Source organism: Filicampus tigris, chromosome 11 (genome assembly GCF_054856515.1).
Source record: "Filicampus tigris isolate MCC_2025a chromosome 11, RoL_Ftig_1.0, whole genome shotgun sequence".
In the NCBI taxonomy this organism is placed as follows: Eukaryota; Metazoa; Chordata; class Actinopteri; order Syngnathiformes; family Syngnathidae; genus Filicampus; species Filicampus tigris.
Window position 1 is genome coordinate 10115359 of NC_141227.1, and position 13558 is coordinate 10128916.

Sequence of the window (13558 nt, forward strand, 5' to 3'; positions counted from 1 at the left end):
TCTTTGGTCTGTTCCAGTGCGGTTTGGTATGACCAGACATCCTACCCTACGTCCTGGCAGTTGGACCCAACTGAAGGGCCAAACCGTGAGCGGCGGCGACTGCAAAGATGCTACCTCACCATCCCAAACAAATACTTGCTGAAAGACAGACGTAAGCCTGAAGGTGAAAACCTCAAATGCGCTTGAAGTCTGTTGAAGTTCATTTAAGTGTGTCAGGGATCATTCTGACCCATTTGCCTTGTTTAGACGCGGTGAAGCCGCCACTGTCATTCTTGTTTGAGGATAAGACACACTCGTCTTTCTCCTCCACTGTGAAAGACAAAGCCACTAGCGAACCCATCAGGTACAGTATGTTCTCCTTCCTCTGATCTTCATAACAGGATGATCTGGGGAGGATAATTAAATATGTAATCAAGCGGCTTTGCTTCGAAACATTGGAAGGTGATCTATATTTGGTTTATTCAGATGTCGGTTTGATAAGAAATCTTTCTATTGCTCTCAGGTTTACCAGGCGCTGCATGAGTGTGGCCCCCTCCAGAGAGACAGCAGGGGAGCTGCTTCTAGGTAAGGCAAAGTGTTCGGAGATAACCGCGTGCTCAAGAATGCGTGTGGTCTCTGCTCACACATGGGGGAGTTAGTCATCGTTTGGCATTCTCCTTTTTGCGTCAATCTTACTGGCCTTGTGCTCTCTCACAGGGAAGTCTGGAATGTACTTTGTCGAAGACAATGCTGCAGACGCTCACGACGGTCAGGTAAGGCCTGAGCGCTGCAATCGTCTATGCAGCCTTTAGCAGACGGCGTTAGCAACGAGTGTTTGAAGGGCCGTGGCAGGGGTTGGGAATTCAAAAGTGGGCAGACAGAATGACAGTCGCAAGTACTTTTATCTGTAATGCAGCAATGTAAGACTTTCCTAAGAACATTTTTGTGATGTTTTACGCTTACACGGTTCGTAACGCATTGCATCTTAACCTTGGTGGTATGTTTTCTCAGCACTAGTGGTTGTTCGTAATGTCACTTACAAGTCATCTAATGTTATTCAATGTTGCTTTATCCTTAGTAATCAATATTTAATAAAAATTAAAAAAATAACAATTTATAATCTATTGTTTTGGCATTTCAGTCTTCTTCTTGGCCATCAATGTATTACAATTAAATACGCCTTTAGATAGAACTATATGTTTTTATCTGCCGGGGTGTGGAATTGAAGTCAAAAGTAAGGCAAAAGGATCGTAGACACGTTAGAATTCAGAGATAGTCATACTTGGGGGAACTTCTTTCAAAAGACATTTTGGATGTAACTTTGCCAACACTGTTGAATAGAGCCTTCACGGTGAGACAGAGGCGCCGTCTTTCTCTTGGACCTATGAGGAGATCAAAGAGGTGCACAAGCGATGGTGGCAGCTGAGAGACAACGCTGTGGAGATATTCCTCACCAACGGTCGAACGCTGCTCTTAGCCTTTGACAACAGCAAGGTAAAAAGGATGTTGATTTGCTACATTCCATCACAGCATAAACGATCCCAACAAATGCGATGAAATTAGCATATAACTCCTTCCATCAATATTCTATAGCGCTTGTCGCCAGCCAATCACAGGGCACATACAGACAAGCAACCATTAACTCTGATGTTCACAACTTCACACAAGTTAGCCTTACTTACATGTTTTTATAACCTCATGATCAATGTCCTCATGAAAAAAAGTGGATGAAAATGCATACGTAAAAATAAAAAGTTAGCGATCAAGTAAAATGATTGTAAAGGGGTTTGGAATCCTTATTCCCTGCTCAATTTAAGCCTCTGTTTCATCCTTGGACTTCTAAAAAAGATCAACTTTAAAAATGCAAAACCACCACAACATCAGCTGTGCAAGTACAAGGTCAAGGCTGATCAAGTTATAACTTCATTATTGGACTATTTACATACACTGGAAAGTGCTTTCCCCAATTGTGGATAGTTTAATAGGGAAAGTGATTAAACCACTCAGGGGTAAAATTGGTCTTGCCTCCAGTGTGTCAAAACTGTGGTCCTAAAGGAACTAAATATTTTATTAGTGGGCAGCATGGTGCAATGGTGGTTAGTACATCTGCCTCACAGTTTTGAGATTCAGGATTTGCTTGTGTGGCTTTTCACAGGGTACTACGGCTTTGTGTCACATCCAAAAACAGACATGTCGGGTTAATTGAAGACTTCAATTGTCCATAAGTGTGAATTGTTGTTTGTCAAGGGTTAGGCTGGTCTCTCAAACAAATTCACCTGTGAGAGGTTCCAGTACACATTTAATGAGGAAAAACAGTATAGCAAACATTGTACTGTATAAGTAATAAGTGATGTATGATGTCACTTTATTTGGATTTTTCCTCCCCAAAGTTCCGTGACGATGTGTACCACAACATCCTCACATCTGATTTGCCCAACCTGCTGGAGCACGGCAATATCACGGCACTCACGCAGCTGTGGGGCTCGGGGCAGATCTCCAACTTTGAGTATCTCACACATCTCAACAAGCACGCCGGCCGCTCTTTCAATGACCTCATGCAGTACCCGGTGTTCCCTTTCATCCTGCGAGACTACACCAGTGAGACGCTGGATCTGCAAGACCCCAACATCTACAGGTCAGTGGCGTCTTTGCTTGCACTTCGACATATACTGGTGTTATTAATGTTTATTTCTAATTATGTGTATACAGCACCATGGCTATTTCTACGGGAATGTACTATGCATCCCCTATAAATTGTCGGTGTTTCAGGAGAAAATGTTTACAGAAAAGTACCTTGCAATTTAGTGGTCAACATTCAAAAACAACCCTGTTATTGGTGGGAGAATGCAAAGTATTGTAACTATTATTAACCTATTTAAATTTTGTCACCCCACAGACTTTCAGTTTCTTAGACTTGTTTCATAGGAGGTTACTGAACATTGCCATTTAATATACTAAAAAACATTTCATGGCAAATAGCATGCATTATTTAATAGTGTGTTTTGTGTTGGTGGGGTCTGTTTGTTTTGTGCATAAAAGGCCTGTTACAAGGGTGTGTTGATTTTTTTTTTTTTTATCCCGCCACCACTGTAGATTCTGTACTCTGGTTTATACTCTGTGAGAACTGAATAATCTATGATTTTATTTAAAAATGTTCTGAGTATATTATTTCTAGTGACCTTTCATCCTTTGTAAATAACTTACAGACAGATCAAACTTAAAATAAATGTTTGAAGACAATCACACACGTACCTAAAATGTCATAAAAGAATACATGATCAACTCAAAGTTCTAAGATTCAACTTTGGGAATAAATGAATACACATTTACAAAATTGTAGCCTTTGTTCTTGTTTAGTTTACCATTTTCCATGTGTAGTCAGAATATTTAGAAACGTCCCCTGAGCTTCTGCTGCTTTGGTTGTTGTTTAGAATTCACTGCAGCGCTCCTGGAAAGGAAATTGCTTCTCTTGGTGCTGTTGACCGACATTTTTCAGTTCATTTGCAATAGGTGATAAATAAGAATTTAAAATAATGACTGTGTAAATCAAGCATCCAAATGAAAGATGACATGTATTATTAAGACATAATTATTCATAGCCTTTTTCAATACAGGCATATCCAATGTTCTGAATTTAGTCGATGAAGATTTGATGACACGACTCCTCACAGTCTTATACCACTTGCTTCTGTGTCATTTCTAACCACTACATCGCCATTGAAAATTAAATCAATACTAAACAAAATTCTGTGATGACGACCGACTTACTGTGTGTGTTGCTGCCATTCAGGAATTTGAGCAAACCAATTGCCGTCCAGTCAAAAGAGAAAGAAGATCGCTATGTGGACAATTTCAGAGTAAGACCTATCCTGTGTTCATGTTGTTGGTGCATGCCCAAAGTTTAGATTAAAAAAAAAACACCGTCTTTGTGTTTTCCTTGTGTAGTATTTGGAAGAGGAGTACAGGAAGGGCATCCGGGAGGACGACCCCATGCCGCCCGTTCAGCCTTACCACTACGGCTCTCACTACTCCAACAGCGGCACTGTGCTGCACTTCCTGGTCCGAATGCCGCCTTTTACCAAGATGTTTCTAGCCTACCAGGGTGAGTCACTGCTTTTAGCCTTGTCAACCAAGGATGTCTGTCTTTTACAGCGTGTGTAGTTGAAACTAGCCCCGTAAGTGTTCATAGGTCTTTAATAGCAGCTTATTGATGGAATCTCACCAGTGGTGCTTATAGCGCTCGCATCCAACTGTGCGCTACCGCAGCCATGAAAGGTTATTTTGTCTTTTTTATTTGTCCTTCATCTCATCTTTTCCTTTCTCGTGTAATTACCTTTTTTATTCATCCGAAGTCTCTGTGATCCTCAGAGACGTCTTTATGTGACTGCAAATGTATTCAGCGATGGTGTCTAAGGTCATGAAAGGGCGCCATTCCAATCACTGAATTGAGTTTGTAATTAGATTGTCTTTGGTCTTAATCAGATCAGAGCTTTGATATCCCGGACCGGACGTTTCACTCCATGAACACCACGTGGCGTCTCTCGTCCTACGAGTCCATGACTGATGTGAAGGAGCTTATCCCGGAATTCTTCTATCTCCCAGAATTCCTGGTCAACAGAGAGGGTCATAATGTTTACGCTCATTTTTAAAAGCTGCCGATCTTCTCTCCTCAACATCTTTCTCAAAGCTTGCCCGTTTTCCTCAACAGGTTTTGATTTTGGGGTTCGTCAGAACAGCGAGAGGGTAAACCATGTCAATTTGCCTCCCTGGGCCCGGAACGACCCGCGTCTCTTCATCCTGATTCACCGTCAGGCACTGGAGTCGGATCAGGTTTCTCAGACGCTGTGTCAGTGGATCGACCTGGTGTTTGGACTCAAGCAGAAAGGAAAAGCTGCGGTGCAGGCTATCAACGTCTTCCACCCAGCTGTAAGAATGCCTTATTACATTGATTTGAAAAAATGCGGACCGATGCTTACACCAGTATTCTCTTTACTTCTGTAGACCTATTTTGGAATGGACGTTTCAGCGGTAGAAGACCCAGTTCAGAGAAGAGCGCTAGAAACCATGATCAAGACGTACGGACAGACTCCCCGGCAGCTTTTCAACGCCTCCCACATCACCAGGGCTGGCCCCAAACTCATGATGGAGGGCGAGCTGCCGGCCGCCATGGGTCTCTTGGTTCAGCTCGCCTTTCGAGAAACCAGAGAGCAGGCAAAGGAGATCATCTGTCCGGTAAGAAGGATTGATTGATTGAGTCAATGAAGTTTTATCAAGGCATCCGAATGTCAAAAGTTCTGGATATCTACTGGTTAATTCAAATTTATTCGTAAAATAACTGCCTAATTGATTGAAAGGATAACACATTTTATATTTATTTAAAAGCTGATAAATTACACTTGCCAACAGATTTTTACTACATTTTTTTTAATCAGAGATGCAAGTAAACCTTTCTAGATTATTTTTTTATGCTGTGATTCCTAATCTGCCCTTGGTTTTTCTCTCTAGAAAATCAGGTTTTCTTAATAATAATAAAAATAACATGATAACAATAATATGATATGCAACAAAATATGTTTAGTAATAATTATGAATTAAGGGTTTAGCAAGAGGAGGAATTTTTCTTTGAAATGTCGTAGCTATAAATTACAATGCATGGTAAAATCCATATTGCGTAAGCTTTTATATGTCAACTTTAAAAATAAAAAATGAAAATATCTCAGAAACGTGATGAGCTAGGAAAAAAGTTGACATCTTTTAAATCAGTGTCAAAAATACATTTAGGGACACACAGAACCATCTCTGATTACAATTTGCTGTTGACCATTGCATTTATCTAAAATAATATTTAAAAGTTGTATTTTTTTATTCAAATAAACTACTTAAGGTATGCATTTTCACTTTTTTTTTTTTTAACCTTTTTAACTTCATCTACAAATGACGTTTGCCCACTCTTGCAATAAACTGTAGAAAATGGATGGATGGTTGGAAATTGGAGCCGCTGAAGTTGTAGCAAGCAGCATGCGTTCAGTTCCCACTCAGTGACGGAGTGAATGGGAGTGTGAAACGTTGATTGTCTCAATTTTGTGCCCTGAGATTGGCCGGCGACCAATCTAGGGTGTCATCTTACTTTCGCCTGAACTCAGCTGCGTCCGGCTCCAGCTCCCGGCAACCTGAACAGAATAAGTGGAATAGGTAACGAGATGGATTGAATGGATGGATGGAAGTTTTACCCAGCAGCGCACTCTTTCTCTCCGACAGAGCCCACTGCCATGGATCAAAGGTCTGAAGTGGGGCGAATACGTGGGGTCTCCTAGCGCTCCTGATCCGGTCGTGTGCTTCAGCCAGCCTCATGGCGAGAGGTTTGGATCACTGCTGGCTCTGCCTACGCGGGCTATCTGTGGCTTGTCACGCAAGTTCTGCCTCCTGATGATTTACAGCAAGGAGCAGGGTAGGCAGACGCATGCCTGGCGCACAGGAGGGTTTATCCCTACATCCGGTTGATTCAACAGCTTGTGTATTGCGCAGGTGTTCGCAGCATGCACAGCACAGACATCCAGTGGTCGGCCATTTTGAGTTGGGGCTACGCAGACAACATACTGAGGCTGAAGAGCAAACAGAGCGAACCACCCGTCAACTTCATTCAGTGCTCCCCGCTGCATCAGGTGACCATTAGCTAGCAATTGCACCTTGGCCGCTATCCAATCAGGTGCCTCATTTCCTCCATCTCACGGCCCGTGCGTTTCCTCCAGGTGACCAGCTGCGCTTGGGTGCCCGATGGCTGCCAGCTATTTACGGGAAGCAAGTGTGGAGTCATCACCGCCTACAGCAACCGCTTCACTAGCGCCACGGTGGGTATCCATGGCGACGTCCCCCTCTCAGCCCTCCGCCTCCACATTACAACATCACAGGCGCCCCTCCTCCTCATCTTTCTCTTCTTTTCAGAGCCGTGCAGCTCTCATACGCTCAGCCTCATTAGTCACATCACAGTTGCCCTTAAAACACATTTCCAGAGCCCACAAGTGGGATTAAAGGGTTCAAACGGGGATTCTTGTTTTCCCCTCTCTCAGATTTGTTGTTTTAAGACCCTCCACGCCATCGGTGGGCAAAGTATGGCCCGGGGGACTCATGCGGCCCGCTCCGTTCTTTAATCCAGCCCACAGAGCATTGACATTAACAAGAGCGCTTTAAAGGGGAACCCCCCAAAATTCTTTGCAATATCTTCTATGCGCCTTCACTAGTCTAAACATGGCATTCTGATTAATATTGCATTTGTGGAATATGAGTTAAGCAGCAAAATCCACCCACTTTTAGCCATCTCAGGGGGCTGCCGTTTTGTCACTGCTGTCGACTGAAACTGACATCGTAGTTGCTCAGGTAACGACCAATCACAGGTCACCTGGTTTCTGAAGCTGAGCCCTGATTGGTTGTTACCTGAGACCTGAGCAGCTGTGATGTCATCAGCCGACAGCCAGTGGCAAAATGGCCGCCCCCTCACATGGACAATAACGGTTGGATTTCACTGCTATAACTCATATTCCACAAACGCAATATTAATCAGAATGCCATGTTTAATGTTTTTTGCATGAATTTCGATGTTTGTTTTCTCTAACAGTGGTAAAACATTTTATGTATAATATTCCCAATGTGAACAATGTAATGTGTCTTTGCCGCTCAGCAGTCGGAGATGGAGGTAGAGTCTCAGGTTCACCTGTACGGACACACGGGGGAAGTCACCAGCCTTTTTGTGTGCAAACCTTACAGCATCCTTATCAGCGTCAGTACAGACGGTACCTGCATCCTCTGGGATCTCAACAGGTCAAGCGTGGTGCCGATCGAAACCTCGGCATGCCTCTTTGCTTGTATGTGCGCGATAAATAAGATCATGTTTCGGCGTGTTCTGTTGCAGGCTGTGTTATGTGCAAAGCCTCACTGGCCATAAAAGCCCAGTGACAGCCGTTTCTGCCAGTGAGACCACAGGCGACATTGCTACAGTTTGTGACTCAGGTGAGGTATCCGATAGAGAGCTTCCACAGGTTGCCCAATTGAAGTTGGGTCCTTTTTAGAGCCACTAGGGTTTTTGAGGTACATGAGGTCCGCAGTTTACGATGGAGTTCTGTTCCTATGACGGAACAAGTCAGAATGTCTTGAACAGATGTCAATACAGTGCAGTCATAATTACAACAAATATTTTATGCTAAACGTTTTAAGGCTCATCAGTCTGAGATGAACAGCTACTCTCGTATAGAACATTCTATATATTAGATTTGCCACGGTCCCGGAATTTCGAGGTTATATATGTTCATTTGTTCTTAGTTATTTTTTTCTAATTTCCTTAAACGTAGCGTTCTCTCTGCCGCTTGTGTGTGTTCAGTGGGCGGAGGTAGCGACCTGCGCCTGTGGACCGTAAACGGAGACCTCGTCGGTCATGTACACTGCAGAGAGATCATTTGCTCCGTAGCGTTCTCCAATCAGCCGGAGGGCGTATCAGTCAACGTCATTGCTGGCGGGCTAGAAAATGGCGTTGTCAGGTGAGGTTTCCTTGGATTTTTTTTTTTAATGTTGACTTTCTTCTTTTACAGACACTTTCCTACTCGTGAATTCAACATTCTGACATGCGAACACTATTTGTTAGTATAAATATTGTTTGCAATACTCCCATTAGTCCCAATTTGGAGTTGTGCGCCTTCAGTGTAGTACGCCGTTTTGCTGCAGCTCTTGCCGGGCAACACCGAGGGCTACTCTGACACATTCATGCCATGCCATCTTCACAGTGTCAGTTTGGTAACACACACACTAGCACGGCTAATGGCAAGTGTAAGGCCATTACTGATTGTGCCACTGTTAAGAGGTGGCAAGCAATCTCTATGGAAGCTGAGGTTACTATGATTAGGAAATTATGTAGTGATGAAGTCTTTTCCATTGCTCATGCTAAACTGTGGAATGACCCACCGGTGCATATAGGATAAGCACTTTCGCTACCTATTTTAAAAAAAAAAAAAAAAAAAAAAGACTCAAATTCATTTTTTTATTGTTTAAACTTTGTTTTATTGTTTCTAAATAACATTGTTAAATTGTCTTATATTCGATTCACATATATTTTGATTATATATGTATATTATATATTATATATGTATATTTTGGTATTCCTGAACAAGCACTTTCAGTTGAGGTAAACACCGAAATGTCCAATTGCTTAATACTAAAAAAGACCCAACTAACATTAATTAGTATGGACAAGATATAGACAACAGACCTTCCGGTTTAAACGAGACAGTCCCGGTTTTGAGGCTTGTGCCCTGAGTCCCGACGGATTTTGCCAGCGCAAGTCACTTCTGTTTTTTGTTTGTTGTTTTTATTTTGTTTTTTTATGTCCAGTCGGCAGGCCAACAGATAGATAGATTTTGTGGTAACTATAAACTTTTAAACAACTGTTACTTTAACACACATTTACCATTAACATAAGGTCATAACACCATAACAGCATAAAATATAAGTGTGCAACTTTGTACTTGCCTGTACATTAAACTGACAAGTTTAATTTGGTCCTTGACCAAGTGTTTGATTATTTTTTTGGGTATAGCAAATGAATTATTCCCAATGAAAATTCTTCATCAGAAATATGTTCATAATTAAGAGAAATAGCACTGTATTGTAAAATAGAAATGTAAAAACTTAATAATAGAGAATATTTTTTGTAGTGTACTCAGCTACAGTACATATGTTCATACAGCACTTTCATAACAGCTGCATTTGTAACAAAACACTTAGCCTTAATTAATAGTAGTAGCAGTAATAAATATTGGTAATTATTATTATTTTTATTAATAGCAACAATTAAGCCGCAGGCCCCGCACACACTCTAGTACATTTGTGTTGATGTGTGCCTTCAAGGGGCGTGGTCTAGAGAGTGATTGATTGGTCGGTTACCAAGTGGGTCGTTAAATGTTACTGTAGCTTCTGCTCCATGCTCCTTGCAAGTGTTTTCATTTTGGTCTCATGCGGCTGTTTGTCCCATTTAATCAATGGTTGAAAGCGCTGCGGCAACTGTAGCACTTATTTTTTTCCACTTAACTGGAGCGACGGCCTATCTGAAGCTTGCTTCCAATGAATACTGTAAAAAAACAAACAATCACTAAAATCTTTGATATCGCAGAGAAATGCTGTAGTGACAATTGAAATATGGCAAAATAACAATTTACAAATATTTAAAACTGTCAAGACTTTAGAAGGTAACTTGTTTATAAGTAGGGTAGTCTCTGTTCTCACTTTCCTCATAACTCTTTAGACTTTGGAGCACGTGGGACTTGAAACCAGTGAGAGAGATCACCTTTCCCAAGTCATGCAAGCCCATCATCAGGTACCGTGTTACACAGCTTTGCGCTTCACGGGAGTCTTCCCATAGATTTGCTGTGACAAGCATCTTGTGTCTGTGTGCCTCAGCCTGACATACTCGTGCGACGGCCACCACCTGTACACGGCCAATAGCGAGGGCACCGTCATGGCCTGGTGTCGGCGGGACCAGCAGCGCATGAAGCTGCCCATGTTCTACTCTTTCTTAAGCAGCTACGCCGCAGGCTGAGTGAGTGCGTGTGCGTGTGTATGTGGGCAGGTGAGAGATGGTTACTGCCTTGCAGGTGTATCCTCACTTCCACCGCAGCAAGAGAAGCTGCTCTTCCTCACTCCTCCTCCTCCCATGGAGAGAAACAAATGACAGCCTCAGCACCCTGCCTGACTTTTAAGTCGAGCCATATATATATGTATATATGTATTTATGTATGTATGTGTATATGTCTATATATATATATATATATATGTATGTGTATATATATGTATGTGTATATATATGTATGTGTATATATATATGTATATGTATATATATGTATATATATATGTGTGTATATGTATATATGTATATATATATGTGTATATGTATATGTATATATATGTATATATATATATATATATATATATACTGTATGTATGTGTATATATATATATACATACAGTATATATATATAGTATATATATATATATATATATGTATATATACTGTATATACTATATATATATATACTATATATATACTGTATGTATATATATATATATATGTATATATACTGTATATATGTATGTATATGTTATGGCTGCAATAGACACTTTATTTTTCGCATCATCTGTTGTTTTACTTGCCTGCTGTTCTTTTTTCCCTTTTTAAGCTGCTATCTTGGCTAAAAAGCCAAACATCCTCCTCCAGGCTTTCGGCTCGTAACAAATAAACGAACGAAATAGGACGGGCCAATGTGTTACTACTGCATGCTACAATGACGCTTGACTGTGCGGAGTCGACACGCTCCTTGGAATTCACCTTTTATCCGTTGTGGAATGTTGATATTGCTTTTATTTATTAGAAATTGTCTGCAGGCCAGCGCACTACATGCAACCTCTCACGACGGAGTTAACAGCTTAGACTTCAAACTGTCCTGATTCTGAGCCTTTCTTTTAACCTTCATGCGTTGAAGTGTGTCATCTCCCGCCCGATCCTCCAATCTGCTTTCTAACAGGCGACCAAATGGCTCCCTTCTTTCATGCAGCTATATTATTTTACATTCCCTTACTACTTTGCTGCACATTTACTTTGTCCATCAGCAGTCACGGCACTCTCCGCTTGTCCATCCACCCTTTTGCTTCATGTCAAGCCAATCATCTGTTTCATCTGCAGAAAGCAATATCAGATTACATGCAATAGGTCCTCATATTCATTATTGTACCTTTTGCCTTTCGAGCCTGCTGCGGCAATCTCTTACATTTCACTCTTGTTTACAAGAAAGGGAATATTTGTTTATGTGTGTGACTTTTCTCCTTGTAATGCTATTCTTAATGTGTTTCCTCCGTATCGCGCCTCATATGTGCAGCGTCACCACTGCACAGGACGCCCCTTTGTTTACTTTCTCCATGAATGTACATTCATTTCCATGATGAAACGTTTTACGAGAATCATCTTTTTTTTTTTTCCTCTTGCGATTTCTAAGAGTGTGACAGAAAGCACGAAGGATGATGTGATGTGAACTTTTTTGTGTGCGCTTAAACAGACAAGAAAGTATTTTTCTCTCGAAAAACTTGAGCTATGCATAAATGAAGTTGCTTGGATCATGTTGGATGTAATTGACCTCACTGACCTATTGTGCAGTTTGGACAGTTTGAAAGGTCATGTTTTGTTTTCTATATGTGTATGCCTGAACAAACCAAGTGATGAGCATATTCTCAAAAAATATATAAATATATATATATATATATATAAATATTTGAAGAACTGTTACGCCATCTTGTCCTATGTCTCATTTTCTTGGTGCACCTGGAGGTGTCAGACTCAATTGCTCAAGGGCCTGACATTTAAAAGGCAGTTGAAGTTGCACACAAAACAAGATCAACATTTTTTTTTAGCTGTCTGGTACAACCAATGCTTTGTTAGTGTAGTGGTGTATTCCTCTGCCTACCACACAGTCTAATCACAAAAACTGTCGCACATTATAGGAGATGTAGTTTATGGTGAACATTTGCTTGATTATGCTTGGAATTTGAGAGTTAAATATGTTATCACTACATTTAATGAGTAAAATATAGAGCAGTGGTGGTTTGAGCTCAAGGTCTACATTTGATTGTTGAAACAGACGGATGAGTGAAGTCATTTGACCAAAAGCTAACTGCTTATCCTTACAAGTGTACTGGAGCCTGTCCCAGCTGATTTTGGGCGAGAGGTGGGGCTGAACTGGACCCCCCAAAAAATAATGGATTCTCATATATATCTATAGATAGATAGATAGATAGATATGAGAATCCCCGCACATGCAGGCGCGTACGTGCACCTATGCATGCTCATAACCCTTTTTGTAAATGAGAAGTCATTGTTTGTCATACCATTCACAGTCAGGGTTCCGTGAAATAAAATGTACACTTATCCAGAGCCCTGCTCAACACACTCATAATACAAGCAGGATCACGTCTCTGTAAAAAGCAATGTTTTGCTTAGATTAATTTACTAGATAATACCATTTTATTTGCAGTTGCTTTGCTTATAGTGTACTTCTATCTCATGCATTTACTTGCTAACAGCCAGTCATAGCCATTGGCACAATATATTTGATTTTATAGAGGTGATAATGGCTTTTCCTCATAAGAGCTCACAAAGCAAGCCAGAAATATGTTACAATGCTTGCCTCGACTACTCAGACTGAGACAAGAAAAAAAAAAATCAGGCCACGCCCATAAATAATGGCCGTCATTAAGATGAGCTAAATGTAATTTTAGTTTTTCAGGGTGTGAATTTTAGTACTGACATTTTTTCCATACAGACCTGCCAAGATTCAGCCCAATATAAGTGTGCCTTAAAGTTTTAACACATTCTCACTTTCTCTCTCAATAAAATTAGCATAAATTATAGTTATTATGAGACTCATCAAGCCTTATATGTTAGTGCATACATACTGTAGTGCACGAACCTCTAGCATTAGACTTTAGGAAGTGGGGACAGCTGAGAAATGTTTTTCTTCCAGTGTTCAATGTGCTTTAATCTTAATATGCA

The 13558-nt window shown here is 40.9% G+C and overlaps 1 protein-coding gene across 4 annotated transcripts in view; it reads left to right on the forward strand.

The window, feature by feature from the left end:
• lyst (lysosomal trafficking regulator) overlaps positions 1-10846 on the forward strand; it is a 49914-nt gene extending 39068 nt beyond the window's left edge. For all 4 annotated transcript variants that reach the window (XM_086044838.1, XM_086044839.1, XM_086044841.1 and 1 more), the window contains 19 exons: positions 18-163; positions 247-343; positions 503-564; positions 697-752; positions 1321-1473; positions 2370-2614; positions 3770-3836; positions 3925-4081; positions 4462-4602; positions 4688-4905; positions 4981-5211; positions 6238-6427; positions 6505-6641; positions 6729-6827; positions 7655-7794; positions 7886-7983; positions 8351-8507; positions 10265-10336; positions 10420-10846. In XM_086044838.1, coding sequence (XP_085900964.1) covers positions 18-163; positions 247-343; positions 503-564; positions 697-752; positions 1321-1473; positions 2370-2614; positions 3770-3836; positions 3925-4081; positions 4462-4602; positions 4688-4905; positions 4981-5211; positions 6238-6427; positions 6505-6641; positions 6729-6827; positions 7655-7794; positions 7886-7983; positions 8351-8507; positions 10265-10336; positions 10420-10558 — 2605 coding nt within the window. In that variant the 3' untranslated portion in view covers positions 10559-10846. The remainder of the gene's footprint in view (positions 1-17; positions 164-246; positions 344-502; positions 565-696; positions 753-1320; positions 1474-2369; positions 2615-3769; positions 3837-3924; positions 4082-4461; positions 4603-4687; positions 4906-4980; positions 5212-6237; positions 6428-6504; positions 6642-6728; positions 6828-7654; positions 7795-7885; positions 7984-8350; positions 8508-10264; positions 10337-10419) is intronic.
• The last annotated feature ends 2712 nt before the right edge of the window (positions 10847-13558 follow it).